The sequence below is a fragment of the Paroedura picta genome, chromosome 2 (assembly GCF_049243985.1).
Source record: "Paroedura picta isolate Pp20150507F chromosome 2, Ppicta_v3.0, whole genome shotgun sequence".
Classification (NCBI taxonomy): Eukaryota; Metazoa; Chordata; class Lepidosauria; order Squamata; family Gekkonidae; genus Paroedura; species Paroedura picta.
This window is the reverse complement of record NC_135370.1, coordinates 133,259,755-133,286,872: the sequence shown is the minus strand read 5'-3', so window position 1 is coordinate 133,286,872 and position 27,118 is coordinate 133,259,755. Positions and strand designations below refer to the sequence as shown.

Sequence of the window (27,118 nt, the reverse complement as noted above, 5' to 3'; positions counted from 1 at the left end):
AGCAACAAAACTCTATGAGCACAAGGGAAAGGTGTGGAGTTCTGATTCTCATTGTATACCTGTAGGTGTCAAGGGCTGCGTTTTCATGACCTAGGAAGAAATGAAATATTTCCCTTTTCCCACAGCGCATAAAACAAATCCTATTTCCATAACAATGGTATTTCCCCACTCCCAGGGCTTCTTCCTTCATTTGAATATGAGGTACGACTAACAATTAAGAGATGAGGTCATTAAGGACTTCCTAGTGCTCTAAACCCCATTAAATTCCCTTTCTCATCATGTCTTCTTTTCAACTTCTTTAAACCGTCGTCTTGTCTTCCTGTTCTCTATCACAGGCACTCCCTTTTCTCTCATTCCTCTTTCTACCATGGGCTTCTCCCTCCCATTCTCTCCCTTAACTTTGTATTTTACTTCCTCACCTTACAATCTTTGAATCGAAAGTGAAATTATTTCAGATTTCTTTTGAACACACTAGAATTTACTTAAAAGTAAATATTCACATTTACAAGACCAGATCTGAGCTAAAACTACATCACTACAGCATATCCCCCCCACACGCACACACACACAAAAGACGGCAACTTGTATTTTATTTTCTTTGCAGTAGCTATTCTCCCCTGGTCTGTAGCAAACCTGTCTAGGCCATTGTGTAAACCAGAAGGGCAAATGACACTATCAGTTGCTAACTTCAATTGCCTTTCATTATTTTTAGAAAGGTCTTTAAAATATTGCTGCTGTAGTTATTCTATGGTTTCCTGAGGACATGTTTTATCTCCCTCCTTCCCCATCCTTACTCTTCTTGCATGTGTCAAAGTTTTAAAATAAACAAGATGACCTCATATCGGGAGCATCATGGATATTACACTATTCGTTTTCCCCAAATGTACCACCTAAAATGGCCTACTGTTTCATGTAGATCCCTCTGTTTTAATTTGTATTCTAAATTCAAATATTTGTGTACTGAATCCAGGGTTAGAAAGAAGGGCTCTTGGTAAGAATTTGGGCAGGTGTTTAGTCACAGTATGAATTTTGGTATTTAGTTGATACACTTTTGACCTTTCTGGCCTGTTTTGGGAGGTTTGGTTGCATTGCATTCTCAAGAATGACATGTTACCTTCATCTAGCTCTTTCTGTTGCATAATACCAATTCTAGTACCCAAACTGGTAGGATCAGATGGACAAACCAGGAAGGGAACAGAAGTGCTACAGGTCATGGCAGAGATTTTAAGAAGTATCATGTAGGAGGAATCCCAAATGTAAGTTTCTAGCAAAGCACTCTCTTTCCCTTATACATAGTAATAGCTGGCAAGGTATCTAGTGACATTATTTAAAATAGGTAAATACCTTCTCATACACACACATGAGTATGTGGGACAGAGCAGTATGTAACCACAAAATAAGCCTAAAGTGTACAGGTGACTTTGCCTTATTCTTAACGAGAAAGAAGAATTAATCCATAAGTTCAGACATTCAAAATTCTTGTTCTCATTTAAGTGATTTTGAGGTGATCCAGCGAGTGCATTCAAAGGAAACAGTTCATCAAAATGGATGGATCTTTTCCAGATATGATCCTTTGAGTGACAACCTACATTTCTGTTTTAACCTGCCCACAGAATTCTTCCTAGGAGCATGAGACATCATTCTCCAAGTAACTATGGGACCACTCCAAAAAAGTCATCCCACAAGGGTCAAATGATGCTTCAGTAGTAAAGACTGAAAGTCAGCCTGTTTTTTGGGACCCAGAGAGGTCTTTCTATGGAATTTCATCAGGGCATGCTTTGTCCATCTAAGGGTGAGTCATACAACAGATTTCCCTTTGCACAAAATACACAACACTATGTTTGAAGGCTCATTCCATTTCAGTTGATATTTTTCAGGGTGGTCTCCTAGATAAACCCCTCCATCATTAAGTGTGTCCCAAGAACAAAACACTCAAGATTATAACTCAGTTTTTACACCAGAGATTAATTATCATGTTCTTTTGAAGGTTCTAGAAACTGGCTATGCTGTTGAATGGTTCTCAAATGACAAGCCCGTTTTTTTGTGAACCACAAATGTTGCATCCCAGCTGCTTAAATGTCACCTGGACCAATGGATATCCTGGTGCAACACAAATCCACTTCCTGCCCCATAGGCAAGTTCTACCATAACCCAGAAAGATCTGGGGCTCTGGGTCAACTTGGCTTATCTCACACCTCCTCTGGATCCATTAGTGAGTCATTTTGCTCTTTGGGAGAGAAGGTTATGAGGTCCCATGCCAGCTTTTAAGCCTGTGCATTACCAACCAGGCTCAGACAAAGCAGAAAAATTTCTTCCAGCGACATTTGGAAAGAGTTTTTATTCCCTTGGCTGTCATTTTCTTTTCTTGCTGGGCTTTGTGCTCCACGGCGCTTACAATGGCCGTGTCAAAAACCTCCTTCAGGTTCTTTTGAGTCAGAGCGGAGCACTCCACGTAGGACTGGGCCCGGATTTTCTCAGCCAGTCCTTCAGCCTGAGTTTGAGGGACAGGCTTTACCCGGTAACGGTCTAGACTGATCAGCACGTTGACGTCATCCCGTAGATCAGCCTGTGTCCCTACTAGCACCACTGGTGTTTGGGGGTTGTGAGTTCTTATCTCAGGGATCCATTTCTCTGTAATGTTCTGGAAGGACGTGGGGTTCACAACACTGAAGCAGACCAAGAAGACATCGGTGTCAGGGTAACAGAGCGCACGGAGGCAATCAAAATCTTCCTGTGGAGGAAAACCAGAAGGACCAAGATCAGTTTGTAAAAGGAGCCTACAGGAATAATGATAGCTAGCATAGACCGAGTGACCTTCTCCCTTCCACAAAGAGACAAAATTTTCAGCCTTTGTCACAGCAAATCCCTTCCAAGCTAATAAACAAACATTTGAGTTTCCCCAAGGGTAACTATGCCTGCAGATTGATGTATGTACAAACTGGGAGTGGGTGTGGCACTGTTGTGTGGAGGTCTGTTTGCCTTTACTCTGGCACATAGACCAGGCTTCAAAGTGAAAGGTAACTGAAGCATAGGCGAAGGACTAACCAGCAAAATGTCCATTTGGGTGGTTCCCCCCATACCTGGGGTGATTTTCTAATTATCCAACCCCTTTTTTCATATTGACTCTAAAATTAGTTTCTGTGTGTGTGTCTGTGTGTGTAAATATATATATATATATATATATATATATATATATATATAGTTAAATATTTATCAGGTGATACGACCATATATATCAGGTGTTATGACCATATATAATCATGTTGACCTGTCCCCCCCCTCCCAAAATGACCAATGATGGGCTTGGAGACGATGGGAAGGGGAAAGTGCACTACTATGCAGTGGGCATGTGCACTGCTATGCTTCTCAACCGTATTCTGCACGATCACGTCACTTCTGGGGCTTCTCATTGGTAAAAGAGTTGAGAAAGACTTAGAGTAGCGATCCCCAACCTGTGGGCTGCAGACCACATGTGGTCTGTCAACTAATTGGAGGTGGGCCCCGAAGGACGCCCCCCCCCCCCGGCCCTTTACAACACACTTCAGGTGTCATTGTCTCCCATCACTCCCAGATGGGACTATCTCGTTGCAGAGAAACAAGCTCAGGGTTCCCATTGATTTGTCATTGTCATGAGTTAAAATTTCCAAGAAAATAAAATGTTCCTTATGTTCATTGTTGTGGCGTGTCTGTATTTTATTTTGAAGGGATGTTTAAACATTACCATAGCGATCAGAGAGCGTTAGGGCAGTGGTTGAGAGTAGAGGAGTAAACTACCCCCCCCCCCACCGGGCCTCAGTAAAAGGCGTTGAGTGGTCCCTGGCGTTGAGTGGTCCCCGGTGATAAAAAGGTTGGGGACCACTGGCTTAGAGGACGCCTCACCACCATTCCAGTACACTCTCATATCAATTACAGGCTGTTTAATAATTACTGAGATGAGGCTTTTGAAACTTGTTCAGCGCTTGAAATAAACTATAGAAAAGCTACTTATTATTGTATAATTAATATCACTGTTTTCATCTCACTTGTTATTTCCAGATTCTCTTTATTCTTCCTGACATCACTATTGGCAACTCATCTCAACAAAACCTGCTTTGGCTTACGGGTCTCACCTGTCCTGCAGTGTCCCATAGCTGGATACGAACGGGTGCTCCATCCACCAGGACCTGAACTGCAGAGAGAAAATGGATAAGGCTTTACTGATATACTGCATCTACATCTACATTCATAAGTATAGATTCAAATGAGTAGCCGTGTTGGTCTGAAGTAGCACAATAAAATCAGAGTCCAGTAGCATCTTTAAGACCAACAAAGATTTATTAAAGGGGTGAGCTTTTGAGTGCAAGCACTCTTCCTCAGACTAAGAACTCCCTACATTCATAAATGTCTCCTTTCCTAGCTAGAACTGGAAATTTTGGTAGATGCATTAAGGAACACAAATTAGCACATCTGGGAAGGGACGGATAAAGTCTGTTGTGAATAGAAAGCATATTGTAAGAGAAGCCCTTTTTGATCAGGCAAATGGCCCATTCTGCCCACAGTCCAGCACTCTGTGTCAGACGGTGGCCAAAACCCAGGTGCCATCAGTTGGTTCACCAGTGGGGCCAGACTCTCACAGTCACTATGGGCCAATGACCTCAGACTAACTTGCCCATCCACTTGACAGACCAAAAAGGGGGGAGGGAGCATTACAGGCCATGTAGTTATATATATCCCTCTCCCATCCATTTGCTTCTTCATGGTACGCACTTCCTAGTAGTGCTAATTGTTGGAGTAGGCAAGATCTGGAGTGTGCATGAGTCAAAAGCATATATGAAGACGACAGTCCTACAGGGGTCATTGGAGGAGATGTATAGTTAACATATTTAGACTATGAACTTCTTGGTATTTTCACATTACCTCTTCCTGTGTCTTGGTTGACTCAACTGGAGACTTGCTGTACCTTTGGGCACACTGCCTCCCTGTTTGCCTTCAGATGAAGAAACAATCCGTCCATTACCAGGACTCTCTCCTCTCTTTACAAAATTGTTTCTATTCTTACTACAGCTATTTAAGCAGCATCTCTTTTGCATATTTAAACTCTAATTTGTTGAAGGGACAGCACGGAAAGTTCAGGTTTGGTTGGACTGTATCCTAGCAATAACACAGTAGAGGATCTTGTACCCTCCAAACATTTAGATTTAAAGGGAAGGACTGATGGAGTGGTTCCACTAGGCTATGGATGATGGAGGTTCCAATCCCTCGTCTTCTACAGAAGCTTGCTGAGTGCATTTAGACCAGTCGCACACTCAGTCCAACCTATGTCACAGATACGGTTGCCAGCTCTAGGTTGGGAAATATGAGGAGATTTGGGGGTGAAGCCTGGGAAGGGGAGGGGTTGTGGGGGGGAGGGCATTCAGGAGGATTTAGTGCCATCGAATCCATACTCCAAAAGTCATTTTTCTCCAGAGGAACAGATTTCAGTAGTCTGGAGATGAATTCTAATACCTGGAGATCTCCAGGCCTCACCTGTAGGTTGGCAACTTTATTCACAAGGTTGTTATAAGGAATACATTGGAGGAGAGAACAATGTAAACAGCTCTGGGGGCCCCATTAGAGAGAAAAGCAGAGTACAAATGAAATAAATATAAAACATAGTCCCTAAACTTGAGTGGTAACTTCCTTGTTAACTGTGTTTGTATGCACATATAGTTAGGGATGCCAGCCTCCAGGTGGGGCCTGGGGCTCTGCCAGAATTACAGTTCACCTCCAGGCAAAAGAGATCAGTTCCCCTGGAGCAAAAGGCCATTTAGAAGGGATACTGTATAGCAGTGGTTCTCAACCTGTGGGTCAGGACCCCTTTGGGGGTCGAAAGACTCTTTCACAGGAGTCACGGCAAGGTGAGCAGCTTGGCCGGGCGGAGGGGGCGCTGCCACTGTTGCCACTCCTCCTGCAGGCACCCACACTCAGCCACCAGCCACTCCTGCAGTGCCTCCCCCCAGGCTCTCCAGGTGGCGGCACAACTTGGCGGGACAAGAGGCAAAACTGAACCGAGAAACTCCGGACAAAAAGCCAATTTATATACAATCATGAACAATGGATCTTCACGCCATTGGTCAGTTTCAGTTTAATTTCTATGAAAGAACACTTGCATAATTTTACGGTTGGGGGTCACCACAACATGAGGAACTGTATTAAATGGTCGCTGCATTAGGAAGGTTAAGAACCACTGCTGTATAGCATTATAACCCATTGAAGTCCCTCCCGAAACCCTACCCTCTGCAGGCTTCACCCCCAAAGTCTCCAGATGTCTCACAACCCGGAGCTGGCAGCCCTATATACAGTTATTTATAAGGAAGCTAACCTGCCTGGGTGCAGTACAAAGGTGAAAATCACAGAACCAGGCTCTGCCCACAAACTTTTAATCTAAAATAATAAGGCCTGTGAAGAGAAAGAAGAAAAGCACAAGGGGAAGAAAGAAGCTTCATACAAGAAGTTCCTTTGCTGTAAGATCCAGAGCAGAGTTCCCCAGCATGATTTGCAGTTATCAAGGTTTTCAGAAAGTGGGTGAGGTCACTAAAAGGCAGGACTTGTTACTGGCTACCTTCATTCATCAGAGACACACCAGGACTTTCCCAGATCAGTGTGTTATTCTGTTTCCCCCTCAGCCTTGCCTTCTTCTCAAGAGGCGTGAGCAGGAAGGCATTTAATGCAGCTGCAGCCATTATGAGGATGGTGCTTGCTACCCCTTCTCTAAATTCCCCATGTGCCTGGGGGCTGGAAAAGGTGGGGGACCCCTGAAGAGGGCAGTCTGCATGGAGATCACTGTATCTGCCACATATTTAAATGCATTGCATTTACACATGAGAAGGAAATCAGGGGTTGGATTTAGCCAGCCTAATTCCCCTCCAGACTACAGCCCCCACCCCACCTGGCATTTGTGCATTCAGATCCCATGACCTGAGGGATCCCTTTTCACCAGTAGCAGAACTGCAGTTGTTTCATAGACCTTCAGGCCTTTTGGGCTTCTTCAGCTGCTCTCTGGCCTGCCTTCCTTTGCAGCTTCACAAATTAAGTAATAGAATCTATGGCCTACACTTGTTTACCGTCAACAGTGAAACTGTAGTGGTTGGGAATTATTTGTGCAACATTTGCCACAACACAATTCCATAATTGCAAGGAACATCTGAGATGGCAAAAACCAACCCAGCAGCCTCATATATGGTACAATTGTCTATCTATTGTCGGCTACTTGAGAGCCATCATTGTATAGTGGTTGATGAGTGGCAGACTCAAATTTGGTTTGATTCCCCACTTTTCCACATACAGCCAGCTGGGTGACCTCCCCACAACAGACACCCTCTGAGGTAGGTGGGGCTGAGAGAGCTCTATGAGAACTGCTTTGTGAGAACAGCTCTGTGACTAGCCCAAGGTCACCCAGCCAGCTACATGTGGAGGAGTGTTAAGCTGAACAGATTAGAGTCCTCTGTTCTTAACCCCTTCACCAGTGATCCCCAACCTGCGGGCTGTGGTCCGGTACCGGGCCGTGAAGGCCATGGCGCCGGGCCGCGGCTCCCTCTCCCCGCCCCCCCGCAGTAAAAAACTTCCCGGGCCGCAAGCTTGCGGCCCGGGAAGCTTCTTACTGTGGGAGGGCGGGGAGAGGGAATCAGGGCCGTGCCGCGCATCGCACATGCGCAGCCCGGCATGTGTGATGTGCGGGCGCAGCCCGCGCATGCACAATGCGCGGGAGGGCAGTTGCCCTGCCGGTCCCCAGCCTCAGAAAGGTTGGGGACCACTGCTCTACACCATGCTAGCTCCCAAAAGAAGGATCCTCATAGCTGACCTTTGACATGTCAAAAATAGATAGGGTCTATTTTTAAACAAAATTATAGCATGTGGGTGGGCAAAGGAAATTAAACCCTGTTCTCTTTTCTCACAGCCTGGAGAACAGCAAAGTAAAGTGTATATGAAAAGGATAGTAGCTGTCCAGGCTACACCCTCACGTGCCTCTGCATGCCTCCCAGAATAGAACTGGCCCTTCAGTTCGTTCCTGCTAAGCACAGTCCCAGCGTAGTTCTCATTTATGATTTATATAGCCTTGCAGCAAAGGAGGAGCAAGGTCCCTGCAACAGAAACCGACCTACTATCCAGACTGAAGCATTACAAGGGCAGCTAGTGCTGTTCTCCGATCACTGTCAGCTGGTTAAAGAGAAGCACAAACAGTGTCAGCTGGTCTGAGTCACTGTGGCGGAAGGGCAAGGATGAAAGATCTGGGTGAGAAAATACTGCTGCAAAAGAACAGGCAGAAGGGCACCTGGCCAGAGTGTTTTGCTTTTATAAGATGCAGTAAATGTTTCTTAAGAAGGATTATGGAGGGATGGAATTCAAATGAGTTGGTCTGAAGTAGCACAATAAAATCCGAGTCCAGTAGCACCTTTAAGACCAACAAAGATTTATTCAGGGCGTGAGCTTTCGAGTGCAAGCGCTCTTCGTCAGACTAAGAACTGACCATCATAACAGTAGGAATATATAAGCAATATATGTAAGTAGGAATATATAAGTAGGAATATATATATTGCTTATATATTCCTAGTGTTATGATGGTCAGTTCTTAGTCTGACGAAGAGCGCTTGCACTCGAAAGCTCACGCCCTGAATAAATCTTTGTTGGTCTTAAAGGTGCTACTGGACTCGGATTTTATTGAATCATAGAATCATGGAAGGGGCCATACAGGCCATCTAGTCCAACCCCCTGCTCAACGCAGGATCAGCCCTAAGCATCCTAAAGCATCCAAGAAAAGTGTGTATCCAACCTTTGTTTGAAGACTGCCAGTGAGGGGGAGCTCACCACCTCCTTAGGCAGCCTATTCCACTGCTGAACTACTCTGACTGTGAAAATTTTTTTTCCTGATATCTAGCCTATATCGTTGTACTTGTAGTTTAAACCCATTATTGCGTGTCCTTTCCTCTGCAGCCAACAGAAACAGCATCCTGCCCTCCTCCAAGTGACAACCTTTCAAATACTTAAAGAGGGCTATCATGTCCCCTCTCAACCTCCTTTTCTCCAGGCTGAACATTCCCAAGTCCCTCAACCTATCTTCATAGGGCTTAGTCCCTTGGCCCCAGATCATCCTCGTCGCTCTCCTCTGTACCCTTTCAATTTTATCTACGTCCTTCTTGAAGTGAGGCCTCCAGAACTGCACACAGTACTCCAGGTGTGGTCTGACCAGTGCCGTATACAATGGGACTATGACATCTTGTGATTTTGATGTGATGCCCCTGTTGATACAGCCCAAAATGGCATTTGACTTTTTACCACTGCATCACACTGCCTGCTCATGTTTAGTTTACAATCCACAAGTACCTCAAGGTCTCGTTCACACACAGTGTTACCTAGAAGCGTATCCCCCATCCAGTAGGTGTGCTTTTCATTTTTCTGACCCAGATGCAGAACTTTACACTTATCCTTATTAAATTGCATCTTGTTCACATTTGCCCATTTTTCCATTGTGTTTAGATCTCGTTGAACTCTCTCTATCTTCTGGAGTATTTGCCAGTCCTCCCAATTTGGTGTCATCTGCAAACTTGAGTAGTCCCTCCACCCCCTCATCTAGATCATTAATAAATATGTTAAAAAGTACCGGGCCGAGCATCGAGCCCTGAGATACCCCGCTACTCACCTCCCTCCAGTCTGATGAAACACCATTAACTCTTTGAGTGCGGTTCTCTAACCAATTCCCTATCCACCTGACTATCTGAAAATCCAGATTGCAGTCCTTCAATTTATCCATCAGAACATCATGGGGAACCTTGTCAAAAGCTTTACTAAAATCCAAGTAAACGACATCAAACGAATTTCCACGATCCAGCAAACCTGTTACTTGGTCAAAAAAGGAAACCAGGTTGGTCTGAGAGGACCTGTTGGAGACAAATCCATGCTGACTTCCTTGGATCACCAAATTGTCCTCCAGATATTTGCAGATCGCTCCCTTTAATATCTGCTCCATTATCTTCCCCACAACAGAGGTCAGACTCACTGGTCTGTAGTTTCCCGGGTCATCCTTCCTCCCTTTTTTGAAGATCGGAATAACGTTTGCTCTCTTCCAGTCCTCCGGGACATCTCCAGTCCTTAAAGAGGTCCCGAAGATGATGGCCAAGGGTTCTGCAAGTTCTCCAGAAAGTTCTTTGAGCACTCTCGGGTGCATTTCATCCGGCCCAGGGGATCTGAACTCATCCAGTGCAGCTAAATGCCTCTTGACAACCTCTGAAGGGATGGATTGTTTCAGTAAAAGTTGGGGCTTTGTGGAAGCTTCTCAGAGAGAATATCAATGCGAGAAAGGCATCTCCCAAGTCTCTTGTCCACTGTTAACCTCCCTCCCTGCAGTTGGCAGCTGCTGAGGTCAAGCACACATTCAGTTCATGTGGTGGCACAGAGATTACTTAGTGGCCATCAGGGGATGGGGGGCGGGTTATGGTTGCCAAATGCAGGATGGAAAACTAAAGTCCATTCTCCATAATATCTATTTTCTTTAGGGGAACTGATCTGTGTAGTCTGCATCCATACTGGCGAGGATCCTGTATTACCAAAAAGCATGTCCCAGAATCCTCTGCAGTTCACTTGTGTTCCAGAGCAGATGCTCGAGGGCATCTTATCAGACAAGTCAATCTGGAAAGTGTTTTCTGGTGCTGGAAGGTCTGAAAGCTATGGAGATAGAGGATGATGAAATCTAAACCAGGATAAAAGCACGAATATGCAAATAACTGACCAGAAGTCAAATGTACTGTGTGGAGTGTAGTTTTAAAGAGTTGTGAAAGTCACCTGGGGTCTGAGCAGCATACAATTTTAAATTTAAGGCTTTTGCTTTGGGATGTCTCTGGCCTAGGTTGCCATATAATTCCACAAAGTTTATCTTCCAGAGCACCCATTTTCTCCAGAGGAACAACTGATTTCTCTGGTCTGAGCATCAGTTATAATTCCAGAAGATCACCAGGCCCACATGGAAACCGGCAATGCCACTGTCTGGGCTTGCAAAGTGAAGATGTAAGTAAGTTTTACAGAGTATTGATGAAACCAGAGAGCAGCTAATAAAGGGCACAGGAAAAGAAGAGGCTGGGCAATAAATCAATTTTGACAAAATGCATAATTAGCATGAGTGTGTAATGGAGGAGAGCAGACATCCTGTGCTAAAAGGTGACAACAGCCAGTATTTCACACCAGCTGGAGGTATTCCCACGGTGCTCTTTACTTGTCTAGGGCCTGTATGTGTTCTTTTAGTTTCTACAGTGGCAAGGTTAATCTGTTCTCGGGCTTTATGCCATTAGCAGATGAGTGAAAGGGGCCAAAACAATTGGCTTCAGGATTTGCAATGATTTACCACAGCCACCTCAACAAACTTGTTTCCTCAGACTCTTTCACAACAATCAGGCAAAGGGTGCCTGAATCATATTTTAGTCTTTATGTGATATACCAGCTAACCTCTGATATAGACCAGCTTCCCAACAACACCCCAATGCTTCAGGGCAGACTCAAAGCTATGAGTAGTGAGGAAAGGTTTTCCTCACAAAACTGATTAGAGATATAGGATGGCAATAGAAAAGGCCAGAACACTTTGATTCTTGAGCAACAGTGCCTTTAAATAATAAAGTCATTTACAATTTGTTGGTTTTCATGTTACTCCATTGCTCCCCAAAATAAGTTTATTTTTTATCTGGTGGATGGCTGGATAGTTCTACATAGCAAGCCAGGCAAAAAAAGAGTACACTCTATTGACTGTGCTGGTAATGAAATTATTAGGCTATCCAGTAGCTACTGGGGCATGGAATTGAACCGGAGACTGCCATCCTTGGAACAAAAGTTGGGGAGAGACAGAACAAAGATATTTTACTGAATTTTAGGGTCCTGGACCCAATAATCTCTGCTGTTGCAATATTTTGGACCTGCCATGAAAAGTTAGCTCACCGCTATGTTCCAGGAAGAGCTGATTTAATTACTTCTGTAATTAGAACAATTGGCTGGGGAATTGTTTTACTATTTTATTGTGGAGTTTTACTATTGTGACTCGTTCAGATCCAGCTTGCTTGGAGCAGTGAGTAATAAGTCATATCAGATAATAAATAAAAATAAATAAATAAGAAGAATTGGTTCTTATATGCCACTATTCTCTACCTGAAGGAGGCTCAAAGTGGCTTACATTCACCTTCCCTTTCCTCTCCCCACAAAGGACACCCTGGGAGGGAGGTGAGGCTGAGAGAGCCCTGATATTGCTGCTTGGTCAGGAGGGTTGCACGCTTCAGTGTCCGAAGCGGCCATTCACGCCCGAAGCAGCCAGGGCCATGGTGTGTGTGGGGGGGAGGGGAGGTGTTGGTGCCGGTGCAACAGCGCCCACATCTCCCCTCCTCTCCGCACCGCGATGCTGGCTGCTTCGTGCGCAAACGGCCACTTTGGATGCCGAAGCCCCCAACCCTAGTCTGGACAGCTTTCTCAGTGCTGTGGTGAGCCCAAGGTCACCCAGCTGGCTGCATGTTGATCCGTGTGAATGTATAAGGAAGAAAGAAAGCCATGAGAAAGAAAAAAGAAAAAAACACAATGTTTCTTCAACAACCACAATAACAAATGTGAAAACTCTGGCTTCTTTGTGGTTAGGAGACGGTTGGATCTGTTACCACATCTTAAACACAGAGAAAGAAGAGAAACCTGTTCCTGTTCAAAAGAGTTGCTGAGATTCTGGTTTGATCTTCAAGATAGTAGGCATTTCCCTCTTACTGTCCTATTTCTAAGTACCTCACAACCTTACCTTGGAAATAGTTAGCAGGCACAGAGACCTGCTGTTGAAAAACATAACTTATGTTCAGCAGAAAGAAAATACCAGCATGTAAATCACAGCTGGTGCAATTTGTGTTGAACATCAGGCCTGCTTCTCAGTGTTGCTCCCCACTGCAGTAATGTCATACTCGGAGTGAGCAGAGATTCTTCCTTCCAGCATTGTCTGGTCATCAGCTGGGAAGGCAAACCGTCTAGTAGGAGTGGTAGTTTTACTGGGAAATAAACAATGAACTACTGCTGCTGCAGGATTGCTAATAGTTCACAGACTCTGAAGTGAACCTGCTGGTCAACCCACACTGGAGAGATGATCTCTTGATGTGACCACTTTCTGATTCTGAGCCAGAATATTTTCATATAGGCTTTCATAATTACAAGTGGCTTATATGCTGATCAAAAAGGATATTTGAGATCAAGTGTACTATAGTAGTTACAGTGTTGAACTTGAGAGACATAAGTTCAAATCCATTTAGTCATGAAGCTTGCTGGGTGATTTTGGACCAGTTATAAAGGCACTTTGAATAATGCACTTTCAATGCATTTTGCAACTGGATGAGATAAAAAGTAAATACATTTCTGGCATAAATTTCCCTGCTTGCAGGGAGTGTTTTGTAGGTTTTCTGGTATTGCCTCAATAGATACTGTCATCCATCCAATGGAAGAATTTATTTTCTTTGCTCAATAGGTTCATGCACTTATTTCTCTCTCCTCACCTGGATAACATTTAGTTTAAAGAGGAAAGGGAAAGATGTTGAAAAGAAAGCTATACTGGTCAACTCATGAATTATGGGTCGAGAGAGAGATGGTATAAACAAGGTGTCCTGTTTTTAGGGATCTGCATGCCTTTGACCAGCCCAATCAGGATTCAGACACAGTGCACTGGTATGAGGAAATTTGTTTTTTCCTCCCCCATAGCTACTATTCTGTAGGTCTCTCTAATCTAAACCTTCAATTGGCCTCTCCCTCAGAGGGATGCAAAGAGTTTCAGTGTAACAGAAAAGCAGGTTAAACAGGACAGTGTGGTGGGCGAAGGTCAATATTTACGCATAATACTGACCCCGAACACAGAAATAAGCTTGCAGTGACATGTATCAGTAACGTTGATCTCTGCTTATACAATGGGAGCTACGTAGTTATGATGGCCCCATCCACTTCCCTCCCTCAAAGGCAAGATTTTACCTCTGTTTTTCTTTCCCTTTCAGACTGAGTAGCCCTGTTTTCTTGTTTCCTGACAAACTCTGGTTGTCTCACTCTACCTCAATATATTTTACTACTGGTTTAGCACAGGAACCTGAGAGAAGGAGCAGGATTAACTTAAACCACTGAAAATGGCACTCTAGATGTTTTTATATTTCAAAATTACAAAATATTTCTTAAAAATAGAGGAGAAGAGGTCAGGTGAAATCAGGTTGAAAGTTCTGAGGTAACTCAACACTGGGGGGAATCAGTACATGCAGACTTTCGTTCTTATGTTTCAGGCTAACGAGTTTTTTAATGCTATTCATGGTTACTTCGAATCTTTATGTTGCGATGATTTTGTTCCTGTGTTTTCCAAACACTCCAGTTAACTTTATTTACTGACACTTTTTGTTTCCAGAAGGTTGATACATTTTTCCCGTACCCAAACCCCTTCTCTCTTGAAAAATCAGTACTTTTCTTGAATTTTAACTGACTCAGGAGGAGGAGGTTGTTATACCCTGCTTCTCACTATCTGATGGAGTCTCAAAGTGGCTTACAATTGCCTTCCCTTCCTCTCCCCACAACAGATACCCTCTGAGGTAAGTGAGCCTGAGAAAGCTCTGAGAGAAACTGCTCTGTGAGAATAGCTTTCAACAGGACCATGACTAACCCAAGGTCACCCAATTGGCTGCAAGTGTAGGAGTGGGGAATCAAATTCAGCTGGCTGTCTATAGGTTTCACAAGACAGCATCTAACCACACTAGACCTGGGATCTCTGCACACTTCAAAGCTAACTTCCGGTTTGTCTGAGTAGGGAACTTCTCTCATTAGTAGATCTATCCCCTTTCTTTGGCTGAATAGGAGTCTTCACCTACTTCCCAAATGCCCTTGCCAGCTTTCCTCTAGTCCTCCCTCTGTGTTAAACTGTTCTCAGCTAAGGTTGAAATCAAGCTGTCAATACTCAGTAAAGGCAGAAATTGGCCTGACTCTCTCCTCAGTATGCATCCCTCACAAGACTTACTCTGCTCACCTGATGCTAACCAATCTGGTTGCTTGGATGAGCTTCTGTTTTTGTGAAGAATTCACCTATCAGCTATTTGTACAGCACTTCTCACTTTTTTAAAGTGCAGTTTGTCACAGTCTTTACTTGTAATCTGTTATTCCAGTGGGAGCCATGAGATCCAGAAAGCCCCAGTTAGTGCATTTGTACCAGATCATCAAAGTTTTTATGCCCTACTTACCAATGGAGCAAAATCCCATTCTCTGATATCTTCCCAACAACCATCTGACTGTTTATGCTTTCTTTCATGGTATACCAAGTAGCTCCCAAGACTAAAAAATGGCACAGCAGCCTAGTAAGTCGCTAAGCATCCAATAGAAGAAAGCCTGAGCACAAAGGCAATCAACATACATTGGAGGAGCCTGTTTAGTTTAGTTTAGGTTAGGAGACTTCTAATCTGGCATGGCAGGTTTGATCCTGTGCTCCCCCACATGCAGCCAGCTGGGTGACGTTGAGCTCGCCACAGCACTGATAAAGCTATTCTGACCTAGCAATTATATCAGGGCTCTCTCAGCCTCACCTACCTCACAGGGTGTCTGTTATGGGGAGAGGAAAGGGGAGACGATTGTAAGTTGCTTTGAGACTACTTCTGGTAGAGAAACAAAACTTTTGTGTACTTTTAATTGTGCAAAATGTACCCATACAAAAAATCTACAAGAAGAACACAACCAACCATTAAAAGGCCCTTTCTTGAATCACATTATAGCTATCATAAAAATATGGACTTAAGATGAACCCCAAGAGAGAATCAATTAGAATTTAAAGGTAACCAGGTTTTGGTTTGAAGGTTACGTTTCATCCTGCTTAGGTGAGAAGAGAAACAAAGTTCTTACAATAGGGCCTGACAGATAGAACTTTTATGACTGATTTCAGTGCTTCCCAAACTTTTTGGGCTGCTGCCCCCTTGGCTCCCAGGCCACATCCCTCGTGCCCCCCCCCCCACATACACACATACGAACACATACATCTTTCCTGGTGTTAGGTCTACAGCAAATTCAAAACACTGTATATTACCTATACTTTTTTTTTTGTTATTGCGCAACAGCCATATTTTAGTCCGGAAAAAATATATCTTTGTAAAAGTTACTTTGGGTCCTCATTGGGAAGAAAGAGGGAGAGGGAGAGGGAGAGAGAGAGAGCGCTACCATTTTATTCAGAAAGCTAAGCAAGGTTGGCCCTGGTCAGCATTGGGATGGAAGACCCCCCAAGGAAGTCCAGGGTTGCTACTACCCAGAGGGAAGCAATGGCAAGTCATCCTGGAACATCTCTCACTAGGAAAATGCAGCAGCTGCCCTCCTGTTGCACCTAAATTGCTCATGGCCCCCCTTCCACCCCAACATTTTCCATTGCCCTGGATCCTGCCCCCACCTGGGGTGGCATATTGCCCACTTTGGGAACCCTAAATTATTTAAGGGGTATGTTGTTGGGAGGAACAATTGTGGAGCAGTTAGTCTTGCTGAGTGTGGATATGAAATCAAAGTTCAAGTCACTGCTTAGTTATGGTAACTCAAAAGATGACCTTAAATAAGTCATTTACTTTCCAAGCTGCTGTTGGGGGGGTGGGGGGGGGAGAAGGATATCTTGTTTCCAGGTCCAAATACTTGGGAGTAGTTTTAAAAATATACAAACCTCTTTTAGAGAAGAGCTTGGAATGACCTCAGCCACAGGCATTAGCAGACTGTGTAGAGCAGGAGGACTCATTCACCCAGAGCTACCCTATCTTGAAAACCAATCTGTAGATACATAATGGTTCCTAACCAGGGCAAGGCCTCACCTGATCTTCCAAAGGTTAGCCATCCCCTGTTGTCCAACAGCAAAATAACCACAGTGTTCCTGATGATAAACATCCTGAGTCTGTTTCTGAGGTAAGAAAATGCTTCATAAACATCACAGTGAGGCAATGTGAGCCAGCTAGAACAGAACCAGCTAAAATACCACAACGTGTTATTTACTGTTTATTTACTTCATTTATATGTCCTCCTTGCTCCCCAGTAGTGACCCATCGTAGCTTACATCATTCTCCTCTCTTTATACCAATCATATGAGGTAGGTTAGGCTGACAGTGGGTGACTGGCTCAAGGTGAGACCTGGGGATCCTCCAAAATTACAGCTCATCTCCAGACCACAAAGATTAGTTCCCCTGGAGAAAATGAATGCTTGGAGGATGGGCTGTATGGCGTTGTATCCCATTGAGGTCCCTGTCCTCCCCAGACTCCATCTTCAAATCTCCATGAGTTCAGGTGATGCCTGAAGTTCTCCTGGAATCATGCTTGACCTCCAGGCTATAGACATCGGTTCTCCCGGAAAAATGGCAGCTTCTGAAGGTAGATTCTATGACATCACAGCCTTACTGAGGTCCTCCCTTTCCCAAACTCTGCCTTCTCCAGGTACCTCCCCCAACTCTCCAGGGATTTCCCAAGCTGGAGATGGCAACCCTAGAGCAGCCGCTCCTCTGGACCATCTACATAACTTTAAAAAAAAAAGGTGTTGGTTTTTTAGGCCCCACTTTTCGCAGGCCAAAGGAGTCTCAAAATGACTTACCACCCATCTCCCTGTGAGGTAGGTGGGGCTGAGAGAGCCCTAAAAGAACTATGACAGACTCAAGGTTACTCAGCTGGCTGCCTGTGGAAAAGTGGGGAATCAAACCCAGTTCCCCAGGTTATCAATCTCCATGGAACAAAAAGTCAGCTTAGGAGGATTGACTCCGTAGTATTGCATCCATGTTGAGTTCCCTCCCCAAACCCTGCTCTCTCCAGGCTTCACCCCAAATCCCCAGGAACTTCCCAACCCAGTGCTGGCAGCCCTGTAAGCCATGTCGATCTGCCCCTGAAGTCAAAGCTGAAGGTTCAAAGAAAACCTAGACTGCTGGCACTACAACAAACAGAAGCCTTGTGGCACATTGCACCTAAAAGGATTGTATTTACTGTGAGACTTCAAGGTGCCACAAGGCTGCTGTTTATTTTTGCTGGGGTAGAATAACACCGCTACCCTCCTCTGGGGTTTCTAGCACCAGCACAAGCTAACACCTGGCAGGCACTAGCCCAGCCTTCCATCTTCCTCAAAATTCAAAGAAGCCAATAGTTATTTGCATGCTAATGTGACTTTCTCCCTACTCCCACTCCTCCATTTCAGAGAAATGCTCTAATTACAACTCCTGCTATATCCCTTTTGAGTCTTTACTGTTCCAACAATAACAACGATTAGCATTTATATAGCACTTTAGAGGGTTCCAGAAACCTCACAAATATCTCATCCCCAGGTCCTACTGCATGGCACTGAGGCAGATTTTTAAATGCGTCCAAAGAATTCATTTTTCTTGGCTCACAAATTGATGAGTGTCCCAATTGCAGTATGGAAATAAATCATCAGATTGCTCTGGGTCGCTCAGCAATGATGAGCTTGAACTGAACATGGAAGAGCAAGGACATAAGCCTGACTACCAAATTTAGACTAGTTAGAGTTTTTGATGTTTTTAATGGGAGTTTTAATGGGGATTTTATATTGTAACCCGCCACAAGCCAGTTAGGGAGTGGTGTGGAATAAATCGAAAATAATCATAATCATAATCATCACTTATCGCTGTGAAAGTTGGATGATGAAAAAATCGGAAAAGAGAAGAATCGATTTGTTTGAACTCTGGTGCTGGAAAAGGCTTCTGTGGGTTTCATGGATGGCAAAAGTCATGAACAAGGAAATACTAGAGCGCATAAAGCCTGATCTATCACTGGTAGGCAAAATCCTGAAACTCAAGCCCACTTACTTTGACCATATCATGTGCTAGGATTGGTCAGTGGAAACAGGAAACCAGGCTGACAAAGAATGTGGTGGTTAGATACGATCAAAATGGATACCGGCCAGAACATTGCACAGCTAAAAGAAGCAGTGCAAGATCGGAAATCAAGGGGGCAGTTGTGCCATAGGACCGCCAAGAGTCAGACTCGACGGAATAGCTAACATCATCACCATCATCAATGAACACACCACCTAATGAGGCTCAGTGTGATCTCTGTGGGCAGTAGGCTTAGGCAGACAGTGGCTTGCTAAGGCCACTTCACAGCAAGGGGAGGAATCAGGCGGAGGACATCCTGATTTACAGCTCATGTTACCTTCTAGATTCATAACTTTTTTCTCTTAGCTACTTTGCTTCGCTATTACATACTCTGCCCCACAACTGTCCCCCACCCCAAATACCTGAATTAGAATCCAATTGTGGGAGTTGCAGGATGACACTCTAGGACTTCCAAAATATAGAAAAACCAGGGTTTTGAAAAAAAAATACCCAAAAGTGATGGCAAAGTGATACCGATCGGGCTCTTGATTATTTTCATGGCTGATCTGTTTTGTATCAGATGAAACAACATGAAACTGAGTAGGGCTCATTCACAAGTCAACAGGCCTAAAGCTGCAACGTATCAAAAACTGAAATCATATTGAAGCAGTAGAAAACAGCAAGACTCCTGTAGCACTTTAAAGACTAATAAAAAATTGTGGCAAGGTAGGAGCTCTCGTGAATCCCTGCTTGCTTCTGAAGAAGCAATCATATCAGTATGATAGAATATTAAGCCAAATGATCCTGTAACACTGCTAAACACAAGCTGGCTAAAACAAGTATATTTTAAAGGGAAAAGCCTACTTCAAGAACCATGAAGATTCTAGTCTTCACTAGTCATTGTTCCACTTGTTTTGAAACCAAAATTTCAGTATAAGAGCTATAGATTGCAAAGATCTCCACACTTCCCCCAAGCCTTCAGTATCACCTCTAACAGGCAACTGCAGGACAATAAATACCCCCCCCACACACAATCTCTTTGCCTTGAGCAATTCACAAGCAATACCACACCTGTTTCTCAGCTGTGCTTTTTTCCCCTTACAAGGCATACAGCCAGATGAACAGAAAGTTTCTGAGGTAGGAACTTTTTGACTGATAGGCCTTGAAAAGCAGGGAGAGTGTACTGAGGGTCAATAAGTCATTTGAAGACCTGACATCATCCTCAAGATTGAAACACATTAATTAAAAACATTAACATCAATACAACAACAGAGATCTGACAACACAAAGTGTCTCTACGAATGAGCTTTGTGCCATTTCTGAAAGGTGAGCAGTCTCTGATCAAGGCAGGCAAATGTTTTGAGTTTGTCAGAGGCACTGATTCAGCTGAGGCTGCCAGGAAGTAACCCAGACAAAATTCTGTTTGTTTAATAACCTTGCTGCTCTTGCATTGCAGAGCTTGGTTAAGAGGTAGGTGGTGACCTGTTCATGGGTCCCAGTCAGTCACAATCCCCTATCATATTTCCCCTGTCTTTCCTGCAGGGATCTCAAAGCAGCATAGAATGTTCTCTGGTTATCCATTTTATCTTCACAACAAAACTGTGAGGTCATTTAGGGTAAGATTAAAAATTTAGCTCAACATCACACAACTTCATTATCGAGTGGGAATTTGAACCTAGGTCTTCCCAATGTAACTAACCATAGCCCAGAAGTTCAGCCATTACTGTTGGAGATCCATAGAATTGAAAGAATTAACACCATTGACATAGACTAGTCCTTCCTAGGGTAGCCAGTCTTCAGGTGGTGCTGGAGACCTCCTAGAATTACAGCTGGCCTCAAGTTAAAGAGATCAGTTCCCCTGGCTATGTTGGAAGGTGGAGTCTGTAGCATTATACTCCACAGAGATCCCTTACCTCTCCAAACATCACCTTCCCCAGGATCCATCCCCTGAAAAAAAAAACTCCAGGAATTTCCCAACCCAGAGCTGGCAACCCTCACAAGCATGCACCTTTACGAGGGATAAGACTCCTTCCTGTATTTCTGATTTAGAATCCTACCAAGTAGCAGCAATGATTTTGGCCAGACCCCAGATAAATCAGGCCCCGGCCCCTTTTGGAACTTCAGCCTACCAATATTACACTGTGATCTTGCCTGGGACTTTAGCTGGAAGCTGGAAATGTGGTTAAAACTGTAGTATGATCTTGAGTTTTACTGACCCAGTTGAAAAACAACAGCTTAAACAAACCAGTTGGACCGTACTCGATGTGTTGCACAGTTAGCTAAGAGAGAGAGAGTTGTTACCCGGGTTTCAATTAAAAGGCTAAACCTGTTTCTCCCTGCAGCCTCCTTGTCAAGCTTTAAGACAGCCTACTTGACAGAGCTCTGTTTTCACAACTTCTCATCCCTGTGAGCACTGCTTGAGTATCAGGGTTATTCAATATTGAAACTAAGGCAGGTACACACAGGAGCTCATGCTTTTCATGCTGTGCTTAATAAACTCATACAAGATTAAGATTAAATAACAAAACAGAGTAGTCCATGAGATGAATGTAGGTTTTGATGCCTAAAGCCCCTTCGGCTTTTATTGTCATGACTCCTCTTATTCCTCTGCGTTGTGTTGTCTCCCTTCCTACAAAGCCTCTACAACCCACCAGTTGGTTCAGTGGTCCCCAACCCTTTCATCACCGGGGACTGGTCAACGCTTGACAATTTTACTGAGGCCTGGGTGGGGGGGGGTAGTCTTTTGCCGAGGGACGTCGCTGCTGCCACCTGAGCCCCTGCTCTACTTGCTTTCCTACTGGCGCCCCTGACTTCCTGCCATCCGCTGGGGGGCGCTGCCAGCAGCAGCTGTGCAGTGCCACGCCGAGGGGGAGCCCCAGCCATGGCGGCCACTGGAGAGCACCAAAGGTGAGCCGGCAGCAGAGTGGCAGGGCAGACCACGAGGCAGCAGCCGGGGAGGAGGACGAAGAGGAGCTGCGGCCCGGTACCAACTGATTCACGAACTGGTACCGGTCCCCGGACTGGGGGTTGGGGACCACTGGGTTACATGATATAGACAGGGATCAGAATGCTGCTTGTCTATCGGAGCAGTCCCTATGTTTCAGCTAGGAGCTTGAAATTGCATGTACACTCCAGAATGGGGTTGCCTGAAATAGATGTCATATATAGGCTTGCCATGTTTTTTTTCCTGGCAATGCTCCTGTGCGTTTGTTACAGGAAAGAAGAAATTCAGTAAAGATTTTCCTGTCCCTGTCTGCAATTTGTGAAATACAGAGGAGTCTTGCCAGAAAGAAAGGATATCAGCAACCCAGGTTTGTACATTTAAGTTGGAATGTCTTCCCAAAATGACTGGAACTTCTATCTAAGCTAATGTGTAAAGGTTCAGGTGGCTTGCTATTCACTTTGTTCCATAGGACTGTGGAATAAAGGTTTAATTTTTTTAATGAACCAAGTACCGTAGAACTTAGCAAAGAAAACTAGCAGACCTCTCTGTTTTCATTAATGGTGAGCATAAAATTCGTGCCTGTATCAAACAATGTGGTGATGGGGAACTGTATCCCCTCCCACCTCCCATTTTCCCACACCCATCAGACAGAGATGAATGTTTCTGCTTACCTGAGAAGGTGTCCAGAGCGGTTGGCTGGTACTGGTCTGGGTAGCCATTGGTTGTGTAGCTCACAATCAGGCTGGTCTTGCCCACAGCCCCATCCCCTATGAGGACGCATTTGATGCCCAGCTCTGAGCCGCTGCCTCTGGGGGTGCTGCATCTTCTCCGCAAAGTGGGTGAATAATCCAGTAGCTCCTGTGGAGGCATGGCTTGTGGAGCAGGAGAGGGGGGCACACTCTGAGCCCCTCTTCTGAAGAAGTGTCAGTTTAAGCACCGGTTGAATGGGGCTATGGGACTGACCAGTAGCTTCTCCTCCAAAGTGGTCCCCTTCTGTTTAAAAAACAACAAAACCAACACTCTTCAGGATGCTGCTAAGAAGAAAGGAGAGCAAAATGCAGGTCAGCCACTACGTTCTTCTAATCCACTCGTAGTTTCTGTTTCCCTGGCACTGCATCTCTTCAGATATCCTGGAGCAGGAGGGAGAGAGAACTGCAGTAGGGAGGTTTGTATCCTGGGCGTGAGTTCCACCCACTTGACTTTGCATTTAACTTCCCAGACCTGTAATGGTTTAAGGGGGGGGGTGAATCCTGATTTGCATGGTTCCACCTCTTTTCTTTGTAACACGATTCTCTTTTATGTGTGCTTGAGCAAACTCAAACTCCTAGTCCTCTTAAAAGTTTTTCCTGGCCTTCTGGGAAAGTACTGCAGGGCTGACACAGAGAAAGGGGGCTGGTCTGAAGCACTTTGCTCTCTGACTCTGTATAGCAACAGACACAAACCTCGCAAGTTTTTGTGCAGTGCCTCCTTAACTGAAAGGGACCACTTTGGAGGAGAAGCCCCAGAGCAGTCACAGTCAAATGAAGTAGGAATTCAGTAGCACCCAAAAACTTATTCCCACATAAACTGGAACAAACCTTTCACATGCCACTGGACTCCTGTTTAATTTTGCTTTAACAGGCCGTTACTCATCTAGAACAGTCAATGCCAGATGGCCCTGTTAGACTCTGCAAACCATTAGTGTCCCATGTAATATGTTATTTGTGATATAGTCTCTTCAAAATCTGGGCTGAGAAAAACAATTTTAGCCCTTATATATCTGCTGCACACACTCATTGAGCCAGAGAAGAGACAAAGAACAGACTTCACATTGAATGAAAGATTACCTTGCAGTTCACCATTTGTTACAGTCTTGTGCAGAGGAAAAAAAATGGAAAAAAATAACCATTTTGGAAGTTGGATTCCATGGCAACATACCCTCCCCCAAACTCCACCTTCCTCAGGCTCCACCCCAAAGTTTCCAGGTATTTCCCAACCTGGAGTTGGCAACCCTACCCCTACAAGTCCTTGCAGTTCCCCCACTTGCATGTTCTATATATCTTTGTGGGACATGGTCTTCGGGATTGCCTACAAATGGAGAGAAGATACGGGGAAAGAGAAAAGGGAGGAAGGTGAGGCACAGAGAGAGCAGCAGACAGAGGTGAGATGGAACAAGTGAAGAAGGCAGGGGGCCATGGGAAAGAAGGTGAGAATGGCCATCAGCACAAGACCCCTGATTCAGTCCCCATCACTCGGTTGCAAAGGAACAGCAGCAGGTAATCTTAACCTGAGATTCTGGAGATTGGCTGCCAAGCACAGAAGACAATAATGGCCTTGAACGATCATGTCCTTGCATATGTTCTTGCATATGCTCCTTTCCCTTAGGTTGTCTATATGTATACCTGCTGTGCATGCAAGCCAATGATCATGTATAGGAGGAGGCTCTACACACACTCAGTCAACATGCATACAGAGCTAAGGGATAAGGCAGCTTCATGTGCTCAAGATGACACAGTTGTGTAGGGATGGGGCCAGCTCAGTCTATTTCCATACTCATTTGTGCCGTTTTGTGGATATTCCAGCAGGTTAGTTAATAAGAATCAAACAGGGTGGATTGGCTGTTATGGCCACCAGGGACTTCTCTCAATGGGATGAAGGCCTCTCCTCCCACCTGGGCCAAGCACAGGCCTAGTCCAGTGGTGAGGCCCGCCTGTGTAGGGGAGGCAGTATCTGTATTGCCCATAGGGTTGCCCGGTCCCTCCTAGTAACTAGTGGGGGATGGGAGGACTTTACGGAGATAAAAAGGCCCAGGCCTCATACTGGCATCCCATAGGAAGTGATGCCATCAAGGTGATGCTCTGGTATTTGGGTAAAAACTCTGTAGTAGAACTGGTTTCTACCACAGGGTTTTTGCCCAAATACCAGAGCCTTCCCTGGATGTCACTGGTTTGATGATGTCACTTCCAGTGTGACACTGAGGACGAGGCCTGGGCCTCTCTTTCTTCAGGTAAGTCCCTCTACTGGTCAGCTGATCAGCAGCTGGGGGGGGGGCGCAAGGCCTGGCAGATCCCCACCTCCACCCTAACCATTCATGTAAGAGACACCCAGCCCTCCTGAGGCCTGCTTGGCTATGTCTGTCAGACCAGCAGATGGAGGTGAACTTACTGGGAGTGGGGAGGGAAAAATCTGGCAATAAATGTGATGTACCTATGTCATTCGGAAATGACATGTCAGGGGTAACTGTTTTTATTTGTTCATTTTTACAAACTCTATGGTAAAATTAGCATCCTAGCATAGAGTTTTGCACAAAAACCAGAGCATCATCCTTTCGATGTTAGCATTGTGCCCATGTCTCTTCTGAGTAATGTAGGCATGTCAGTTTTATTTCCAGCTTCGTTCCTGTTTGGGAGGGTAATTATTCTCACTCTCTGATAGCCCTTGAACAGGGGGAGAGGCTCCAAGCAGGGGATCCCCTGCCCCCCAGCTGGGGACTGGCAACTGTAACTGAGGGAGGTGGTGCTCTGCCTGCCTGTAGCCAGGAAGAGCCTGCCTGCCTGTAGCCTGTGCAGCCTGGGGAAGGGAAGGTCTGCACAGTGCAGGGGAGGCAGTGCCTAGCCACCCGAGACCCACACAGTGGATATTTCTAGCCCACCTGAGCCCATTACAGCCTCTGCTGTGCAGGTCTTGTGCGGCTGGCTTAGCAGGCAGGTTGTTTCTCTCCCTCCTTCTTTGGATGGGGCAGAGGGGGCCCTTTTGTAGGGCCACGTCCCTTTCCTAACCTACTGCTGCAATTCCCAGCTTCATGTTAAGAAATACCTGGAGATCTGCTGGATGGAGTCCGAGGACGGGAGGACTTGGGGAGGGGAGAGACTTCAATGGAGTATCATGATATAGAGCCCACCCTCCAAAGTGGCCATTTTCTCTTGTTGAAATGATTTCTGTTGCCTGCAGATCAGCTGTAATCTCAGGGAGATCTCCAGCCATCACCGGGAGGTTGGTAACTGCAGCAGTGATCAAAGTCGCCCTATTGTTCAAAAGGTCTTAACCCTATTCAAACGTTAAAGAGTTGCTCTTCAGAAACCTACCCTGTCTACCAAAGCTGAAAAACTGTCTGGTTTCTGACAGAAATTTCCACCATGAAAAGGACTGATATCTTTGGTCAACAAACGGAGCACAGCAATATAAAACAAGAGTAAAGGGTGGTGAGCAGATCATGTTTCTTGTACTTTGCTAACTATGTATGATGAGCAAACAACTCTGGCTGCTGGAAGAGAGAAAAAATCCTGGGAAGCCCTTAAAACGTAAGAGCATTTATTATAGCATGAGAGTTTGTGAGTTAGAGCTGGCTTTTTCAGGTCCTATGAAAAGGAAATCTGAAGTGAGCTCTGTTATGTTGAACGATCCCTCTGGATTTAGTTTTGAACATATGACAAATTTGCCATGTTTCATGCACATTCAGGGGCCAAGCATCATTTCTTTGTGCTCAAAACAGATATGTCTTCTTTCTCATCCACCTTCCTGGTCTCACTTCATCCTCTTGAGTCAGGAATGAAAATGTCCTGTTTTATTTCCATAACATCAATATATTGTATCATAGTAATGGGCTTCCGGCTGAACCACGGTGTGCCTTTGCCCACATAGACTGTCCTGTTCTGTCCATGCTTGGGCCCTATGCATGGAGCAAGGGCACTCCGGCCTCCCACGTTGTCTTCTTCTTCGGCATTTATGAATGAGATTTATGGCCAGCTGCATTCACAAAAGACTAGCCTCGTTCTCAACAGAAAAGGCAGAATGCTATTGAAAGATGGTTTTACAAATTATAATGTGTTGATATTAGCACTCCCTGTGTCACAGTCACTGTTGAAGTTGTTGCTGCAGCAGCAGGAAATTTAACAGACAAGGATTAGGAGAATGACATAAATACACACCCATCATCTGCTGTTCCTATGGGAAGATGAACTTTCTTTGCAATCAGAGCAACGGTTGTTGCCCTTTTAAAGAGGGCCGTGCCAACAGCATTTCCTCTGTATTTGCATGCTGCCTTTAGTCCTCCCACCTCCACCAATCTCAGGGCATATTGGCATGAGAGAGGCACAGTTAATCCGTGCCAGAGGAAAGGAACCTGATCTCGGTCAGATGCTTGGTCTTCTATATGTTAGCCTCAAAGTCACATTGCCAGCCCCTAGAAACTGCTTAGTGTTTCTTTCTTTGTCTCATTAGGGAAGCAGTTTTGCACCCATGCCTTTGCCGTCAGGCTCTGGCAAAGGGGACCCCTTTTCTCTCCCATGCTTGACCCCTGTGCTATGCAAACAAGGGGTTCTTCTAATGGCAAATGGCTTCTCTCTCTCTCTCTCTCTCTCTCTCTCTCTCTCTCTCTCTCTCTCTCTCTCTC

General features: G+C 45.0%; 1 protein-coding gene across 2 annotated transcripts; it reads right to left on the bottom strand.

The window, feature by feature from the left end:
- Positions 1-1,461: 1,461 nt before the first annotated feature.
- Positions 1,462-22,953, bottom strand: RHOV (ras homolog family member V). 2 transcript variants are annotated; one of them, XM_077322855.1, is made up of 3 exons: positions 22,419-22,953; positions 4,110-4,168; positions 1,462-2,731 (listed from the first exon to the last, which is right to left on the bottom strand). In XM_077322855.1, the coding sequence occupies exons 1-3, from the start codon at positions 22,615-22,617 to the stop codon at positions 2,291-2,293; spliced, it is 699 nt and encodes a 232-aa protein (XP_077178970.1). In that variant the 5' UTR covers positions 22,618-22,953; the 3' UTR covers positions 1,462-2,290. The 2 variants fall into 2 exon arrangements, with proteins under 2 accessions (XP_077178970.1, XP_077178971.1); XM_077322856.1 differs by lacking the exon at positions 22,419-22,953 and adding an exon at positions 15,216-15,324.
- Positions 22,954-27,118: the final 4,165 nt, after the last annotated feature.